Genomic DNA, 19,286 nt, shown 5'->3' on the forward strand with positions numbered 1-19,286 from the left:
TTCCATGTTTCTTGTCAGGTCAGGTCATAGTTATATGATATGTTTTTTGTTGTGAAAATAATACGCAAACAATATAATTACATCCTTTTTGCATGCTGGCTGACATTACACCGAAAGATGTCTGCATAAGGAATTACAACAATCGGAGTATATATCTAAGAAAGTTTGAGAATTCATATGATAACAATCTCATAGATTAGGTCTAGGACTTTATGGTGCTAACAATTTCTCACTTATGTTGATCATAAACATATTTACATACACGTGTTTCAAAGCCTAGCTAGTGGCGTAAGAGAAATTTAAAAAAGAACAATTAAGTTTTTGACTATTCCCTCAAAAAAAAGTTTTGGACTACAACTTTCATATTTTTTTTTCATTTCATTGCATTAGTTATCTTAGTATTAAGAGTCAAATCAAATGTATCCTCAAATCAAGATGGAACAATCAGAAAGAGCTCGAAATGGATATGTTGTGTTTGTTTCAACTTTAAAACAATAGATTTTATGTTAAGAGAATTTAGAGATTTTTAAAATAATATGAAATTATTTTTATTTGTTTGCTATCCATAAATATCATTTAAAAAAAAAAAAAACAGAAGAGTTTTAGCATGCACATATGTTTACCTCCTTGTTTATGAAAAAAAATAAGGTTTTGTAATAAAAAGCTAATCCTAATAGCTTTTTATTTCAGAGTCAATATATATATATTTTCTGAAAAAAATGATTTTTAAAATACTAAACAAACATTTAAAAATGATAAACGTGATTTCTTAAAAAAAAAAAAAAAAATCTGAAACAAAATGTGCCATATATACCTGCTAGTAATTTAATTGGTGTAACCCCTTTTTCTTTGTCCATGAATTAATTAATGATTATAAAAGACAATCTGTTGGGCATTATATAAAAACTATCACCCGAGTAGTGCAAGTTGCGGGGATAGCTCAGTTGGGAGAGCGTCAGACTGAAGATCTGAAGGTCGCGTGTTCGATCCACGCTCACCGCATTTAACAATTTTAATTTTTGTAATTTTGATACCAAACATAGCCATCACTTATACGGTCCATAAACCAAAACTTAATATTTTTTGGGCCGGGGTATAAGTTTCCTTAACCAATGTCCCGGAAACACTAGTTAACATTTTCCATATTTTTATTCATTTCAAACCTTACTTCAACATTTTTAATGACATTTTGTCTCCATTTTCACCCTACAAATAAATTCAACATAGCCTGATGCACTTACAATAACATGAACAAATATAAAATTAAAAAACTTAGACCCTTTGTTGAGACAAAGAAACACATGTCAAGCTTGGTTATATAATTTAGAAAACAAAACTTTGAAAGATAAGAGACAACCCTTTTGCAATAATAATTATTATGCTTAACACAAGAACAACACATGCCACTTGGTGTCTGAAAAAGTGGAAGATTCGTAGCCCATTCAATGGACACAAAATACACCATTTTGTTTGGTGTCAACGTGATCTGCAGAAAGCATCATATATAATGGATGTCTGGCAATAAGCAATAGCTACATACCAAACTTGAATAATCTTTTTGGGGGTCATGATCATTTTCAAACTAATATAATTACTAGAATCCATTTCATGCCCATGTAATTACTTGCTTTATGCATGCATGTCCTCGTTAATTATAAGTACTAACAAAGTGTAGCACATTATGCTCAATACACTTTTCTTAATTTGTTGAATTTAAATAGATATCACTGTTTTAAAAATAAATTCCACTCATTTTGGGATGTAGGGAGTACATGATATGGTCAAAATATGATGTGAATATTGCACATAGTTAAAATATGTCACTCATTTTGAAAAGGAGGGAGTACATGATATGTGTGAGATCAAACACTAATTATTTTTTTGTTCTACAATTTTTATCAAGAAATCATTTTATTCACTTGGAGAAAATATTGAGGATTTAAACACAGTGCCTTTTTCGCCAGAATTAACTTACTATTTTGGATAATGATCTCATGCATATAATAGTGTTAAATATTAGATACTTTGAGTTTATTTATTTTTTTGTTTTTGAAGGAAGATACTTTGAGTTTATATTATTGTATATGTTTTTCATTCATTTCATAAATTCTCGATGATTCATGTTAATGCATCATAAGTTTGAGAAATTTATACAATAGACTATTGAACTTATGTTATTACCCTTTAGATTTTACTATATATGATCTCTTTATAACTTGTATTTTGATAAATTATATTCTATCGAAACTCTAAAATCTTTGTTAATTATTCTCGTCTCTTTATATTGTTAACAAAGAGAACATCGATAACCAAGGCAATGGTAAGTTGAGGTTCTTAAATATAAATAAATTCCATGCATTAGCAAGAAAATAAATTGGTACAATTTTTTGAAAAAAATATCAAAGGACACACGCAGTTATCTGTTGATGCATTTTCAGCCTTTATTCGGCCAAATTGTACTTGAGTTGAGGGAACTATTTGCAGAGTCACAATGTGTGCTAGTACTGTATTAGTACGTACATAAGCTTCTACCAACAGACACTTTAGCTCATAAACAAGAAAGTAATTAATGAAGAAGAAACTAATCAATGAGCTAACTTTTTGTAAGTACGTAGTTAAGGAACATGCATGATTTGGTAGTGTAATTTTTTTGGTGTGCTTTGTTTTGTAATTTGACAACTTCTGTATTTTTCTTTTATCCTTACACTCCTTGTGCTTTCATCACATGTTTTCATAGGACATTTTTGTTCTATTAAAAAAAACTTTGAGATGAGTTACTCTGCCTAATAAACTTATTATTATTAACAATAAATTCACAAATTCAATCGCCGGTTATACTTTTCATATATATAAATGAACGAGCACACTATTTTTTTAATGCTTAATTGCACTTTTCCTCCCTATCTTTGTTAATTGTGCGATTTTGCACCCTTTCTAGTTAGATGACCATTCTTGTGTTTAATTGCACTTTTGTCCCCTATCTTTTTGCCAATTGTGCTATTTGCACCCCCTCTTATTTTTTTGAGCGATTTTGTATCCCATCTTTTGCTCTCTTTCCCCCTCATTTAATGATGATTTTGAACAAAAACGCAATTGGCAAAAGATGACGTGCAAAATCGCTCAAAAAAAAAGGAGGTGCAAAATCGCACAATTCACAAAAGATAGGGAGGAAAAGTGCAATTAAGCCTTTTTTTTTATAACTTCAAAATTTGTATAATGATCACTTTCCAACTAAATTTTCTCTCCTTTCATTCTTCCATCGTAGGGGTGGTTTTTTTTGTTGTGTGGCTATTTATGACATAAAATCATATTGATATATTCACTCAACTCATTACAAATCTGATGAAAACTTTAATGCCAATATTGCAGATCCTGAAATATGAATATTTCATTTCAATTACTCTTATTTTGATATATTGTAAGCACTGCTGTTATTTTGTGCTATTAACCTAAGTATTGTAAGATTGTTGGTAGATTCACCTTCTCCAGTTTTAACAATATTGAATTTTTAATGATTTATGTATTATGAATATTTTTTTAGTAAAAAAATCTAACCATTGGTATTTACTTATATTTTTTAAAAGCTTATTATTTGCATTAATTAGAAATTATTTAATCATATATTAAATAGTCATGGTGTACTATACTACTGGGAATTCTCTTTGTATCCAAAGAAGTATTTTACATTTTGGTCGCACTATTTTGACACTAGCAATGACACCATCTACCATCAACGCTGCATGGTATTGTTCACGTCCCTGACACAGTTAATCATATATTTATACGAGTTCATATTAATTTTGGAATATTAGTTACCTTTTTCACAACCCTTATAACAACGGGTTTCCCCGTTAGCATAGCTCAGTTGGAAGGGACATGCATTGTTATATGTAGGGTTCAGTGTTCGAACTCCATACACCCTACTTATCCCCTTAAAAAAAGTGAATTCTAACCATCAGACTATCTGACAAAAAAATAAAATAAATAACAACAGAGTTCAAAATAACTGGGTTCGTTACTTGGCAGATAGATTATAAATATTCTGGACAGTTGATGACATGAAGTCCATATACGAGATACGATACGGATACGATACTGCACCGATACGCCGATACGGAAAAATTTCAAAAATCAAGATACGATACAGCTGAGATACGTTAATAAAAAAAATTATATAATTAAATGTACAATATAATTATAACCATTTTTTTAATATGCAAATATATTAACAAACACAAGAAACCAGACTCATAGCACATTAACATAAATATAAATAATATTGACGATTGAAAGAGTGGTCATTAGTCAATTACATACGAAATATATACAAAAAGAGCACTATCAGTGTTATACATCAATGCTACACTATATCCAAAAGGAACTTGTTAGTCCTATACTATATCGATCCAAAAAAGAAGCACTATATCCAAAAAAGAACACATCAGTACTAAGAGTTAACACTAACAAGTAACTAACGTTTACATCTCCTCTCCTCCATTCCCATCATCAAGATACAAATCAGCTTCCAAATCCGGTTCATCCAAAGACAACTCTGCTAACTCAATTCCAACACCATCAAGCGGTTCATGCACATCTCCACTAATGTCCCACATTCTTGATTGTCCTTTCTTATATCCATCTTCTTTCCTTGACAAGAGTTGAAGATTAGTATGCACATAAACCAAATCTTCTACCCTTTTTGGATCCATTTTGTTTATTTTCAAAGAATGGATAAAAGAAAAAGTACTCCAATTTCTCTCACAACATGAGGAAGAACAAGGTTGCACAAGAAGCTTTAAACCCTAATTTCTCGACGGTGGCCAAAGTGGACGGCGACCACTTTGGAAGAAAAAGTTGAAACCCTAATTTCTTAGAAAGGGAAAGATGCAATTTTTTGTGTGGTGTGGGTCGTACTGGCACCAAAGAAAGATAAAGGAAATGTATATAATTATAGTAATATAATGTTTTTACTCTTGTTTTTTACAAAAAGAAAAAAAACAGAAATAAAAATAATATAAAAAATACAAGTATCCGTGCGTATCGGATAATTATTTTTTTAAAAAATAAAATTTAATATTTGGATACTCTCCGGATACGTATCGGGAAGAATCAGACAGGTATCGGTGCAGGATACGCAGGGGATACGGTACGTCATCCATTTTGAAGTATCGGGACTTCACAACATCCAACTATTTGATTAAAGTTATTTTGATATTGATTAACGCATCCCCTTTATTCATTATGTGCATGATGATTAATGACTTGCAAACACTTCATTAAATTATTTTATGTTTTTTTTTGTTGATAAAATAATTTACTAACCACTTGAAAAATAATTATTTAAGGTCGTGAATCACACTCGGTTAACTTGATTTATAAAAAGAACAGAATGTAGTTGGTGGTTAATGAACTTTATTTAAAAAAAAAACCATATAATGAACTTAATTAACGACAAATTTTTGGTGATTAAATATATACTTAATTATAATTCCAGTCATCCTAGTATTTCACTTACTCACAAAATTGGTTCATTAATTTTAAATCACTCAATTTTAATCTTTTTTCCCTTATATTTTAGACTCAAAATAATGATGTAACACATTTTAAATTAAACTTCATACAGGCGATCCAAAGATATAATTTATCACTTGCCATGAATTGCCATAAAGCCCCCTAAAAATTTCAATCTAAATATGATATATCAATATTTTTTAAGTTCAAAAATCTAAAAAAAGTATTAAAGTTGAGTGATTTTAAAATCGAGGGATCAATTTCATCGGTAAATAAAAACAAAGAGACCAAAACTATGATTAAGTTTAAGATATAATACTCCATTTGTCCCACAATATATATTATTCTAGCAAAAGAACTCTATCCGATTTTATATAACATTATTTTATAATATCAATAAAATATTAATGTTTATTTTCTTATTATATTATTTACAATTTATTATTATTTTTTCTCCAATTCTTTTAACTTTATCTTTCTCATACTATTGTTATTGAAAGATAACTTTGTAAAGTAAAATTTTCTTTTCATACAACATTGTTTTTTTTTTTTTGAAGGATTTTCATACAACATTGTTGATATTTATTAGTTTGTAAGAAACTGTCAAATTAATTTATAATTTGAGACAAATATATTACTACGTATTTGTTTGATGATACAATTTAAAAATCGAAAGTGACAGGTTTATTTTGGGACAAAAAATGGTCCAAATTTATCTTATCAAATATAACATCGGAGACAGTAATAATATTTTTAAAGTCTCCGTGAGTTTAGTTCATTTGATAATGTATATATGGATTCGAACCTCGGACACCCCACTTATTCACTTTAAATGAATTTCTCTAACTCTACAAGGCTACTTGACAAAAAATAAAATAAAATTTAACCGCTTTCTTTAACTATTGTTGTTTATGAATTTTAAGACAAATATTTCAAAATCTAACTGCATATCTAATTGTAATCTTTGCAGAAGCACATAATTCTCGTTGGTAAATTCATGCGACCTTGTACTGCTTTTAAGGAAGATCCTCCTTATTCCACGTGGAGCTAACATCATGCTCTTTTTCGCATCTGCTATAACACCAGCGGTCAGCCACACCCCACAAGATTCATTAATTTTAATTTAATTACTAACTAAAGTTTTGATTTAATTAATCTCCCAACTGCATTAGTTTAATGCAATGCAAAAGGAGTAAAGGACAACTGTATCATATCATATCCCACAGTACTCTATTGAATCCCCAGTAAGTAATCCACATGTTGAAATTCAATCAAGGGTACTCAGGTCTTTTCCAATCTATTTCCTTTGACCAATTTTTTTTCTTTTCTTTCACACGCACCAGTAGCTTGTTCAACACCTTACCTCACTACATTACTTTGCAAGTACCACTCAGTTACAAATCAGCTTCCTTCACAATTTCCCCTTCCTCACATTTTTCTAACATAATTAAAATAATTTCAGTTTCCTTTTTCGTAATTAATAATACTGCGTTAACCGTAGCACAATAATTGCAATCTGAATAAAAACAAGTAAAATTAAATGAAGATGATGGGCATGTTTGGATTGACGGTAAAACTGACAAAATTACAGATATTAATTATAGTTTTTACCAAAATCGTCGTTACTCATCGTTATTCTATCAATCTCACAAATTAAAAAAATGCATAATAAATATGTATTAATAGTTTACAAGTATAACTTAAAAGGTAAAAGAACGCAGAAACAATAAACTTATAATTCTTTACACTTTGGTAAAAATACCAAAAATGTTAGGTCGGATGTCATGATTGGAGTTTGAACTCAGACATTTTACTTTGTGCGTGTGAATTTATAAGATTTTGTCATTTCGTCTGTCTAAAAAAAAAACATAATAAATAAAAAAAAATGAAAAAAGGAAAGTAAAAACAAAGTGAGAGAGAGAGACCAATAAAAGAAGGGGATAGTTGCAGAGATAGAAAGATGATTGATGAAAAATCAAAACGCATTGAAATTGAAATAGATACTGAAACTGAAACTGAAAGAAAGAAAGAGAAAGAAGACACAACAAAGTGTGTCTGTGTCTGTGTCCGCGTGGGTTAGACTAGACTCATTACAATACAGATAGAGATTTAGAGAGAGAAAATCCCAACAACACCTTACTTTCTCTCTCTACAACCAACCACCCTTCCTTCCATTTCATCGGAACCTCTCATTCTAGATAGATTACTCTTCAATGGACCACTTTCCTCGCTCCACTCAACCTGATCCGTCTTCTCAATGGACCGGACCGGATTCTCAAACCGGTTTAGAAGGTAAATAAACTATTTTCTTGTTTATTTTTTGTAGAATGTGAATGAATTTTGATCTTTGTTGTAAAATGCAGAACCTATGTGGCAATTGGGGTTAGGTAGTGGTGGTAGTGGTGAAGATTCCTATCCACAACGACCTGATGAGGTTGATTGTACTTACTATTTGAGAACTGGTTTTTGTGGCTTTGGTTCTAGGTGTCGGTTCAATCATCCCCGTGACCGTGCCGCGGTAATCAACTCTTTCATTTTCATGTTTTGTATTTTGTGTACATTGATTGTGTTTTCTTAATTTGTTAATATGTGAATGTGTTTGCTTTTAGGTTATTGGAGCTGCTTCTAGGACTGTTGGGGAGTATCCTGAACGTGTTGGACAGCCTGTGTGCCAGGTTCTTTCTATTGTTCCTTGTTTTTTTGGTAGTACTAAATATTGTGTTCAATCCGGTTGCTATTACAAGCAAATATTCATTTTTCATGTTCATTGAATAATTCATGTATCTAGATTAGTCAGTCCAGATACATCAGTTATTGAATGAACCTGAAAAAGTAGTATGTGTTTGGAGCTAGCTTATGTTTTTGTTATTAATTGTCTACATTTAGTTTGTGTTGATTATATTTATTTATAACTTGAAATGCAGTATTATATGAGGACAAGATCTTGCAAATTTGGTGCGTCTTGCAAGTATCATCACCCAAAACAGACAGGAGCCACTGATGCTAGCCCTGTTTCACTTAATTATTATGGATATCCGTTACGTCCGGTATGTATATTTAATGTTTTACATTTTTTTTTTTTTTTTTTTTTTTTTTTTTAATGTTGGGTTTTGTTTTTTTGAATATGGAAATGTTTTGGTCTGGATATGAATGCTGATAATTATTAAAAATTAACAGGGTGAAAAGGAATGTTCATATTTTGTGAAAACAGGACAATGCAAGTTTGGTGCAACTTGTAAATTTGATCATCCAGTTCCTGCTAGTGTACAAATTCCAGCTCCATCGCCGGTTCCTCCGGTTTCATCTTTACATGTACCAGTACCTTCCCCATTGTATCCAACCGTACAGACCCCATCTGGACCTTCTTCACAACAAATTGGGGTACTGGTCGCAAGGCCACCTCTACTACATGGTTCGTTTGTCCAAAGCCCCTATGGACCTATGGTATTGTCCCCAACCATGGTTCCTTTTTCTGGCTGGGGTCCTTATCAGGTAGGTCAAGGCAAGCCTTTCTTTTATATTGTTTAGTCAAATTTTGTGTGCATTCGTTGAAGCTATTAATCGTTGAGCTCTTTGGTGCAGGCGACTGCAACAAGCCCTGTACTTCCTTCTGGTTCTCCAGCTAATGTTGGTTCCACGCAGCTATATGGGATAACCCAGCTACCTTCACCGGGTAATGCCTATACTGGACCTTATCAACTTTCTGGTTCCTCAGTCGGTCCTTCAAGCAGAAATCAGAACGAGCAATCATTTCCAGCAAGTCCTAATCAACCAGAGTATCATTATTACTCCAAACCAGAGGAGCTTCCTTTTGCTCCATCTTATAGGTATCACAAACCACCAGACATGAGTGCTCCAAAAGTGAATGCCGTCCTTAGCCCTGCAGGTCTTCCGTTACGTCCGGTAATGATTTCCTCTCAACTTCTTTGTACTCTGGTGCCTCTTATTCAGTTGTGAAATATATCTTAACGGTTCATCTTCCCTCTTTCACCTGATAGAAAAAGAAATTTTTTTGTTATTGCTTTGTTATTGATCTATCTTTCCTCTTCAACAAATTACAGTAGTTTTTGGTGATTAAAATAGCTATTGGCTAGGTATAACCAATTTAATTAAACTACTCATACATAGTTGGAGCCACTGTTCATAGGGCCCGTGCTTTGATTATTATAATAAAATTTCTAGGATAGTGGGCTTTTGCGAGTTTGTCTATGTTGTTATTTTTTGTGTTCATTTTGGGTTATTTCACAACTAAACTATCTCTAAAATTTAGTTGAATGACCATTTGATGAAATTATGCATAAATGCCCATTGGACGAGTATTTTATTCAGAGTTGGGAAATATTTGAGTTCTGTTAAATATTTCTGTCCGATACACCATGATTGTACTTGGGCGAAGTTCTGTCTGTAAGGTCCTATTCAACATCTTTCAGTGTGGATATGTTCTCTGCCAGAGCAGGGAATAGTGTTTACTATAAACAGTTAAAACTTATCGTAGTGTTTCCTTAAGTTTATAGGCAATGCTAACACAAAAAGAATCGTGATCGAGGTTATCATATTCTGTTGTATATGAACGCAATGTTCCTCTGATTAGTTTCGTCTGCATAATTACTAGGGAATTCTCATTAATGTATTGATCATGAAGGGATACTTTTCCCCATATGTACTCCTTAAGGTGATTTCTTGTGTCTTGCATATTATAATTAGATCTGCATCCAATAGTGAGTTTTTGTATTTCATTTTTCCTTTTCAGCCTGCATATACTTTTTTCCCATATACATGGAAGTTTTTTTTTATATTGGAAAGTTTTATTTAAGGTCCCTTGAGATCTTTTTTGTTTTGTTTTAATCATCATAAAATAAAAAAGGATACAAGAGAGATTTTTAATATGGTATGTATTTTAGATAATTTGTTTTTATAGATATATACTCTTAAAATGATACCAGGGAAAGAGTGTATAGCTATTAATAAATTAAGTTACATAACTGACAACCTTAAAAGATATTATACACCATACTGATCATATTTGTATAGTGTATATATAGTATATATGCTATTGGGGGCATATATACAGTTATATTCCTCAGAATTACCAATGGCATTCAAATTGAGCTAGTTAATATCTCAATGGGCTTGTCTAAATTAAGTCAAGTTCTTGAAGCCCATTCATGCTCAATTCAAGTTTAAATTGATCTTATGTAAAAGGGCCTAATAAATAGCTTGTTAGGTTCATAAGACTTTGACTAATATATGTAAAATTGTATATACGTTGTTATATTTGCCAACAATTTTTCACTGTATAAAATTCTTAATCGTCTACAATAAAATTCTTAATCTATATCAGGTTACCTAGCTTTTTAACTCACCAAAAATGTTAGTTTCAATTTTGAATCAAGCTTCAGTCAAATTTAGAGTTTATTTGATAGGCTTATTGGACTGAGGGGAACAATAACTTGAAAAAGTGTCACTTGAGTTTGAATTTGATTTGTGGATATTTATTCTCAACCCTGGGGTTTGAGCTTGGCTAAGATTCCTATACCAAGAGTTAGTTTTGCATGCGACTTAGTGGTTGTTTGGGGTAACCTTTCAGTTGGTACTTAGAGATATTCATGCCCCATAAGTTAGGGAGTGGGTAGAGAGTGATTAGGTTTTATGATGGCCATACAGATGAAATTGGAAGAACATCTCTTACTCAAAATTCCCACGTTTAATCAACATTGTAAGAAGTCTGGAGGACGGGTGTAACATTTCAGGTGGTATTTGTAAAAGAATAGGTATTTTAGGTATTTTTTTTTGTAATGTGATTAAGTATTCTGTAAAATCTTATTATACTATTCTTCGGAAAAACTTTTTAGACTATTCTTTGGCCCCACTAAAGATAATTTATTGATCGGCCACTGTGTTGCTGACTCGATGCAGTGGGGATGGACTCTTTGCTGTTGGTTAAGAGTTGCTTTTATAGATCCAACTCTTATGAACTTGGTTGAAGAAGCTTAGATACCCTAAATATGCATCTCCCCTGGCATTCCTATTTTCCGTACTTGGTTTAAACTCTTGTGTGATATCCAACGTAATTTCCATTTATGTTTTTTTGGTCTATTCTCTCTTAAACTCGTGATTTTGGCTTTTACAGTATTCCATATTCTTTACTTTTTGATATACATAAATTTTGATTTTTATCACAGACTACCGCTTTTACAGTTTTGCATTCTCTTTACTTTTTCATATACATGAATTTTAATTTCTATCGCAGAAGGTCATTTAGATTAAATATGAAAATTTTATGCAATAAGAATGTTATTTGGGTTTGTGCGGAATTGCTTGCTTCTCAGCCACATATGCTTGAAATCTCTTGTCAGTGCTAAGAAGCACTTGTTAGCTCATAGTTTCTCTTATGCCCTGTCATCCGTTTTATCTCTGAGTCCTATGTTCTCATGCTAGTTATGGCCAAGTTTTTTGTATGTCCTTCCTGTAATTTTAGATTAGGTTTGCTTCTAGTTTTCCATATTATAGACAGATTAGAGTGCTTGCTGATTCTTTTGAATGCGGCGGTTATTTTGAAACATGATAAGTCAGTCAAATAGTCCGTCCACTCAGCTGTTATTGCTGTCTTTTTTCATCCATTAGTGTTTAGTTGGACTTCGGTTCAAGGAAACTATCTTGATATATTTTAAATTATTGTCACTTTATCTTTTTAAAAGACACACACTTAGGAATATGAAGTCTGTTCAAATGAAATGCTATTCCAAACTATTATTCGACTGCTATCTTATTTCAAGCATCCAATGTTTCTGTTTGATCAGGGGGCAGCACTTTGCACTCATTACGCACAGCGTGGTATATGCAAGTTTGGTCCTGCATGCAAATTTGATCATCCCATTGCACCACTGAGTTACAGTCCATCTGCCTCTTCCCTGACAGACGTACCAGTTGCACCCTACTTTGTGGGTTCATCCATTGGTACTCTTGTTCCTTCATCTTCTTCACCAGAGTTGCAGCCAGAACTTACTGCAGGATCCAGCAGGGAGTCTGTTCCTTCCAGAATATCGTCATCAGTAAGCACATCAACTGGATCAGTTGGCTTGACTTTGCCAACTGGTGGCCCTGTTTCTCAATCAAGCACTCGAAGTTCTAGTCCTTTAGCACCTGCCAATACCACGACAAGTAGCAATGTTTCTCACCCCTCAAATTAAGAAATGTGAATGCATACATCTTCATTACTCCTTTTTTTATCTCAATTCTTCAACCAAATATCATTATTCAAGGAGGTCGTCAAATAGGGTTTTTTTTGTTCTCTCTCCCAGTTATCCCAGTTCCTCATTCAGATCTAGCACATTTCACACTGATTATCTATGTTCATAAAATCTTTTTGTGGCCATTCCTTTGATCTTGAATAAAACATGGTTAACCATGAGAACTTTAGCAACCCATACAGCCGCCTTGCTTTAGAATAACTCCTAAAGAATCTGCAATTCCATTGTGCACATGTCCATCCACATCTCCAATATTTGGAGTCTGTTGTGCTTATTTATGTTCCAATCTTCTTTCATATGAGAACATTCTGTCCAGACTTTCATTGACCATGTGTTTACGCCTCTTCCACCTGAACCCTTTTTGAATTAGGTAGCAATTTTCCATTTCTGTTTTGGAAGTCCTATTCAATACTTCCCAACCTGTATTTAATATTTATAGGGTTTACTGTTGAGAAATAATCAGGAGACTGCAATGAGGCTTCACATTGTTATGTTATATGGTTTGTAATTTTTGGATACACAGTGATGTTGTGACAATCAAAACCTTGACTTGGTATTTGAACTTATTACTGAATACGTATATGAAGAAACACATTTAAATTATCACATTTTAATATATGTATTAACCTTTTTCATCTTTTTCATCGTTTTTTCTTAATTGATCAATCTTTAATCTTAGATCAGATAATTGTATATATAACCAAACATGTAGATTTTGTTTGGAAGTTAGAGGGGAAGGAAAAGGGAAAGGGAGAGTAACTTCTCATTTTGTTGAGAACATTTTTGAAGGAGAGGGAAGAATACTTATGATGATATTATTTTTATTGAGTACTATAAAAAGGAGATAATTTGACGAATTTGTTAGATATCTTAAAAACTCTTTCAAAACATTTTTATATTCCCATGTTACAGTTATAACTGGATTATTGGATTCACCATCAATACCAAACATGCAATTCAATTTTATAATACTCTCAAAACAAAGGAATCTTCTGTGAGCAATATATTATGGTTGCAGGCTACTGGCTATCACAATCTATATCTCTTCTGTTTGCAGTGTGCTTATCACAATCTATATCACAATTTTATTAAATTGCAGCATGCTCATGTATCTATCTATATATCTATATATAAATAGTATGGTGGAGGGTCGCTTTTGAAATATATGCATCTCATTTATATATTAATTAAGAATTGTATAGTAAATCTTTGGTAGCTTTCATATCTGTTTTCTTCTTTTAATAGACCCTATATCCTTAAAAGGATTTGTATAGTTTGAATATAAGTTATACGTAGTAGTAGTATAATAACAATAATAGATTAGAGACAGAAATGAGTATCATATAACATGGTCAAATACATATAAACTTCCTTTGCGTGAGAGACAGAACTATGAGTCTACTAGTGGTCCTGTCTCTTTTCCCCAACATCTTATAACCACAAAAATTCACAACATGTGTTTAATTCATTCAATTCATTCATTAATCAAATTAAAAGAAAGAAAAAGACTTGCAACTTCTTATAGATATTAGACCAACGTAACAACGTACTAAGTGCATGCAGATAATTGAATGCAAATGTACACAAAAAGGTAAATTTTCAACACACCCCTTCAAAAATAAAGCTACTTCAATAAAGAGAGCTCAAAAAAGATCTAACAGTCTCCACAACTGTTTGCAGATGATCGTTGTCCTCAGAAGAGTGAGTATCCCATTCCCATGTCGACATCGCCGAAAGGAGAGTATGAATGAGAAGAATAGGTAGTTGAAGAGACATCTTGAGTTGTCATTAGTCCATAGCTTGGAATTTCACTCCTTGGTGGTTGGTTAAAAATAGCTGAAAGTTCATTGTAATTGCAATCCCATAATCCTTCACTATAATTACTTGTGTTAATGTTATATGCTTCTTGAGAGAATGGAGTGTAGTCAAAAAATGATTGACCATGCATGAAGTTTGTTGTGCAAATGGAATCAACAACATTTTGGTGTTCACTTGAATCACTTGCATTACTACTATGATCATCAAAGTTTGAATTGTTGGTGTTGGAAATAGGTTTGAAGCAATTAACAGGAACAATGCTTTCAAGATAGCCTGAGTTATTATAATCATTAGAGAATAACAAATTGTCATTGTTCAAATGAGAATTAGAATCAAGCTGAGAGAGGGTATTTTGATTGGTAATTGGTTGTGTTCTTTGAACATCAAAAGGAGGATCAACAACATTGTGAAAATTGGTATCATCTTCATCAGAAGAAGAAGAAGGATATATGAAATTTGTTCTAGCATTGCTACCTTTGATGGAAAGAGCAGCTCTATCATAAGCAAAAGCAGCTTCTTGAGCAGTATCAAATGTTCCTAACCAATGTCTTTCTTTAGTTGCAGGATCTCTAATTTCAGCAGCATATCTACCCCAAGGTCTTCTCCTTACACCAAGAAACTTACCTGGTTCTGCTTGCTTTTTTCTGCCTCTTTTTTCGCCACAAACCGAAGTGTTTCGTTGAAGTAAAGATAAATTTATTTGGATTTGATTGTGATGATGATCATGTCCTTTAAGGGAAGTGTTTGAGGTTCTAGAGGTTGACATGGTTATGAAAATGGTGAGAAAGGGAAGAAGAATACGACAAGTGAATTGAGGAGAGAGTAGAGAGCATAGAATAGAATGGAAGTAGTGGCAAGTCTTTTAAAGACACTAACTTGATCATTGAGAGAAGGAAAAAGACATTATGTTAATGTCTTTTTTTTAAAGGCAAAAATATATTAAATATCAAACCAATCAAGAGTACAAGGATTGCTAGAGATTAGCCAAACAACACAAATACAAACTCTTTTTAGTATAATTTTACACGGCCTTTTCACCAAAATGTATAATCCAACACAACACAACTTAATTCCTTATGCATCTCAATTGTTAAAATTAGATGACAATGTAGGTTAAATAAGCTTCTGACAGAATGCAAAATTGCACATTAGTTGCGTTAGAGTGCCCTAAAAGTATTTGATAAAAAGTTTAAAGTTCTTTGAAATTGTGCATTCAACTTATTGAAAGATTAAATAACAACTTTTTCTTCATGAAATTTAACAATTATTTCCTTTTTTTTTTTTTTTTTATCCTTTACAAGTGCCCTAAAGACCTTGTTACCTTAACCCCTATTATCATTTTAAGCTCCACAACTGTGCTTTGAATTTTTACAGCAGTCACTTTCTTCATAGTTACAACATTTGACAGTTAAAAAATGTGTTATTTTTCTTATTGTAGGAAAACAAAACAATATTTAGTACTGTAAGAATAGACCTTTTGCATTAGTAAAACTTTATTTTTGTGACTAAAGTAAACAATGTACTCAAATTTAGTGAGCCAATTATTGCATCAGAGGTATATAAAATTCCTGGTGTATCAACTACCGGGAATTCTACCTGGTAAACTCTGTACAAGTGAGCCAAGAGACAGACAATAGTGAAAACGAAATATATACTAAAAAAATCTTAACCCTATAAATATTGTTGTCGTTTTGTTACATATGTATAAAGAAATCTGATTATGGTTTTAAGAGAATGTGTTGTGTGTTGAGTTCATCGGTTTGATTAATAATAAATTAAACATAAAATAATTTATCTTTAGATACATATATGTAAAATTGAGTCAAATAATAAATTTGAGGCTTGTCTCTTGATGGAATTTGGAAACCAATGTTGTAAAATCGGACCGTAGATTGAATCAATGGATTGAACAAGATGACGAATAAAAAAGAAAAATGAACCACTTAAATCAAAGTTCAAACCAATTAAATTGAGTTCGATCTGATTCTAAGATATTGAAAACCGATTACGTTTGAATCGACTAATCCGGTTCTAAAAATAGTTACCAAAACTCAAATCTAACTTTAGGTAAAATTCTTTTTGGAACAAAAAATATTTTCAAAATTTAAACACTCAAACATACGTTTGAATTGGTTCTATTTTATGATTATCAAATCACTTTTACCTTTTTCGAGTAAAGACCATGTTTTTACCACTAGCAAAAGAATCCAAATATATGCGGTAATGATTAGTTCATTTTGTGATAATTTCACTCGATGGCTAAAAAATTGATGAAAACAGAGTATTTATGCTGGAATCAACCCAAGGGAAGACCAAAAAAGAAAAAACAAGTGCATGGTTTTGTCATATACTGTAAATCTTTGAATGTGGAGGTACTACTACTTATCTTAGGCCTTAGCTGTAAATAATAATATGTACATGTGACACTTTTAATGCAAAATTATCTATCAATTACATTGAAAGATTTTGTTTGTTTTATGATTTTCAAAGGGAGCAGTTATAATATTTACCTCTGTCCAGACAGAAAATTATCCAAGAATTAAATGTTCTAGAAGTCTTTCCTGGCTTGCGTCATGGATTTGAGAACATTATAATACAAAATCAGAATAAGGTTACATATTGAAAGGACCACTTGTTAATTGTCCCACATATGATTTACATGATGATATAGAATTTTCAAGTCTAATAATTTATGGATATTTTATTTTTTAGAGGAATTTATGGATATTTATAATTATATCTTTCATAGAACTCATAGTAGTATATATACATTTTATAATTATGTAATAATTCACAGTATCTATTTTATGATTATTATAATTGAATTTTTTTATTCTTTCTTAATAGCAGTTTTAGCCCACTAACTTTCCTAAAATTGCAATTTTGGCCTCCTAAAAAATTACAAAACCGCCCCCTAATTTTTGCATATGTGGCAGTTTGGCCTCCAAGGTCAATTTTGAATCGATCTATGTTGACGTGGCACCCTAAGTGAGGTGCCACATGTTATTTTTTTTTTACCAAAATTAGTCTTGGGGGGCCAAAACTGCTACAGTTGCAAAACTTAGGGGGCGGTTTTGTAGCTTTTTTCTTAGGGTGCCAAAATCGCAACTTCATGAAAGTTAGAGGGCGAAAACTGCTATTAAACTTTTTTTATTTTATTATAATGTTGTTTTAAGATTGTTTTTATAATTATGAAGTGGTTAATGAAAGGGTCAAAACAACAACGTCTATGAAGAGCAAGGACTTTCTCTCTTTTCTCCCTCTTAAACCCTTGTCGTCGCTACTTTTCTTTTTCTTGATCTACAAAAGAGGTGATTTAGGGTCAATTTTCACGCAAAATCACCCTTCCAAATTATTTTTTTAGTTAAATAAGTGATTCCTATATATTTTCAATCTTATTTTGTTTATTTTCAATCGTCATATTTGCACGATTCTGTTTGTTTTGATTTTCCGTTTTTGTGCGGCGTGTTTTTTATTTTCCGTCTTAGTGCAATGTTTATTTGATTCAAGTTGAAAAATTAGCTTTGAATAAGTGCATATTCAATCAATGACTATGATGTTGTAAACATGGGAGATCTGAAGACATCAATATTTCAGAGCTTTGAACATAAATATGCACAAGTACTCTGCTGTTTTATGCTATTAACATGCATACTTTGAGTTTGTTCGCATATTCATCATTTTTATTTTTAATGATTTTAAATTTGTATTATATCAATGTACTCTATCAATTATATGAATAAATATTATTTATTTTTGTAAAAATAAAAAAAACAACATCGAAGTTAACGCTCTTTGATGCTTGATTGCCTGTAATATAAGATATGAGTAAACCATTAAATTGTTTAATGTCTTTATAAGTCATTTTCAAATTAGTCTATGATTCTGTTAATATTTCAAAATAGTCTCCATCTTTGTCAAAAATTTCTCAAATAGATTCTTCATCATGTGACAAAAACATAAAGACATGGACCAAATTGAGAAACTTTTGACAAACACAGAAACTAATTTAAAATATTAAAAATCTGAGACTAATTTAAAAATGACTTACAAAGACAGTGACTAATTTAGTAGTTTACTTTAGAGAAATGATATTTGAACAACCATTTTTTACAACTTTAGTGACAACTTTCTCTCTCATACTCACATTATCTTTTTATTTTCTCTTTCTATTGCTTTGGTTTTTGTGTCACTACCTCATTTCCTTTATAAAATTTTGATTGTCACATATAAGATATTTTCCCAACTATGCAAATGCAAAACATGTATAATCAATGAGGAATGTTATTTGAACAACCATTTTGTAGGACAACTTGTGGGACAACCAAAATATAGAAAGAAATGTGAGTCTTGACACAAAAACCAAAGCAATAGAGAGAGAAAATGAGAATATAATGTAAATATGAGAGAGAAAATTGTCACAAAATGGATGTCCAAATATCATTTCTCATAATCAATATCATACGAGAGCTTATAAAGTGAGGTATGACATCACTTAATTCTAACTACTATTCACTTACAGAACATACTTGTGTTTTTTTTTACTGTACCAACAAAAATATGCTTGGGATTATTTTGGGTCAAAATATGCTTGTGTTTTAAACCGGTAGTTAATCCACTTTATCTTATGTTCACACGAGCTTAAGAAAATAGTTTAAACTTTGATCATAAGTTATTTTCAGCTCCTCCAAATTAAATAGTTATCGT

At 31.6% G+C, this 19,286-nt stretch overlaps 2 protein-coding genes and 1 non-coding gene across 3 annotated transcripts; 2 read left to right on the forward strand and 1 right to left on the reverse strand.

Annotated features, from left to right (window-relative positions):
* The first annotated feature begins 929 nt into the window (after positions 1-929).
* TRNAF-GAA (transfer RNA phenylalanine (anticodon GAA)) lies at positions 930-1,002 on the forward strand. Its single transcript has one exon. It is a non-coding gene; the product is annotated as a tRNA-Phe (tRNA).
* Positions 1,003-7,441: 6,439 nt separating this feature from the next.
* LOC11435312 (zinc finger CCCH domain-containing protein 34) lies at positions 7,442-13,369 on the forward strand. The gene is made up of 7 exons (XM_003593908.4): positions 7,442-7,803; positions 7,875-8,029; positions 8,121-8,186; positions 8,436-8,558; positions 8,689-9,003; positions 9,094-9,414; positions 12,312-13,369. The coding sequence occupies exons 1-7, from the start codon at positions 7,725-7,727 to the stop codon at positions 12,699-12,701; spliced, it is 1,449 nt and encodes a 482-aa protein (XP_003593956.1). The 5' UTR covers positions 7,442-7,724; the 3' UTR covers positions 12,702-13,369.
* A 688-nt stretch (positions 13,370-14,057) lies between these two features.
* Positions 14,058-15,421, reverse strand: LOC11443354 (ethylene-responsive transcription factor LEP). Its single transcript, XM_003593909.4, has one exon. The coding sequence runs from the start codon at positions 15,343-15,345 to the stop codon at positions 14,455-14,457; it is 891 nt and encodes a 296-aa protein (XP_003593957.1). The 5' UTR covers positions 15,346-15,421; the 3' UTR covers positions 14,058-14,454.
* Between the last annotated feature and the right edge of the window lie 3,865 nt (positions 15,422-19,286).

Source organism: Medicago truncatula, chromosome 2, assembly GCF_003473485.1.
Source record: "Medicago truncatula cultivar Jemalong A17 chromosome 2, MtrunA17r5.0-ANR, whole genome shotgun sequence".
Lineage (NCBI taxonomy): Eukaryota > Viridiplantae > Streptophyta > Magnoliopsida > Fabales > Fabaceae > Medicago > Medicago truncatula.

What these genes read in the sequence shown, in the direction of transcription:
- LOC11435312 (XM_003593908.4), top strand. Translation starts at nt 7,725, where the DNA reads ATGGACCACTTTCCTCGCTCCACTCAACCTGATCCGTCTTCTCAATGG. An exon ending in TTCTCAAACCGGTTTAGAAG is followed by an intron (nt 7,804 to 7,874) that starts GTAAATAAACTA and finishes TGTAAAATGCAG; the next exon opens with AACCTATGTGGCAATTGGGG. An exon ending in CTGGCTGGGGTCCTTATCAG is followed by an intron (nt 9,004 to 9,093) that starts GTAGGTCAAGGC and finishes TCTTTGGTGCAG; the next exon opens with GCGACTGCAACAAGCCCTGT.
- LOC11443354 (XM_003593909.4), bottom strand. Translation starts at nt 15,345, where the DNA reads ATGTCAACCTCTAGAACCTCAAACACTTCCCTTAAAGGACATGATCAT.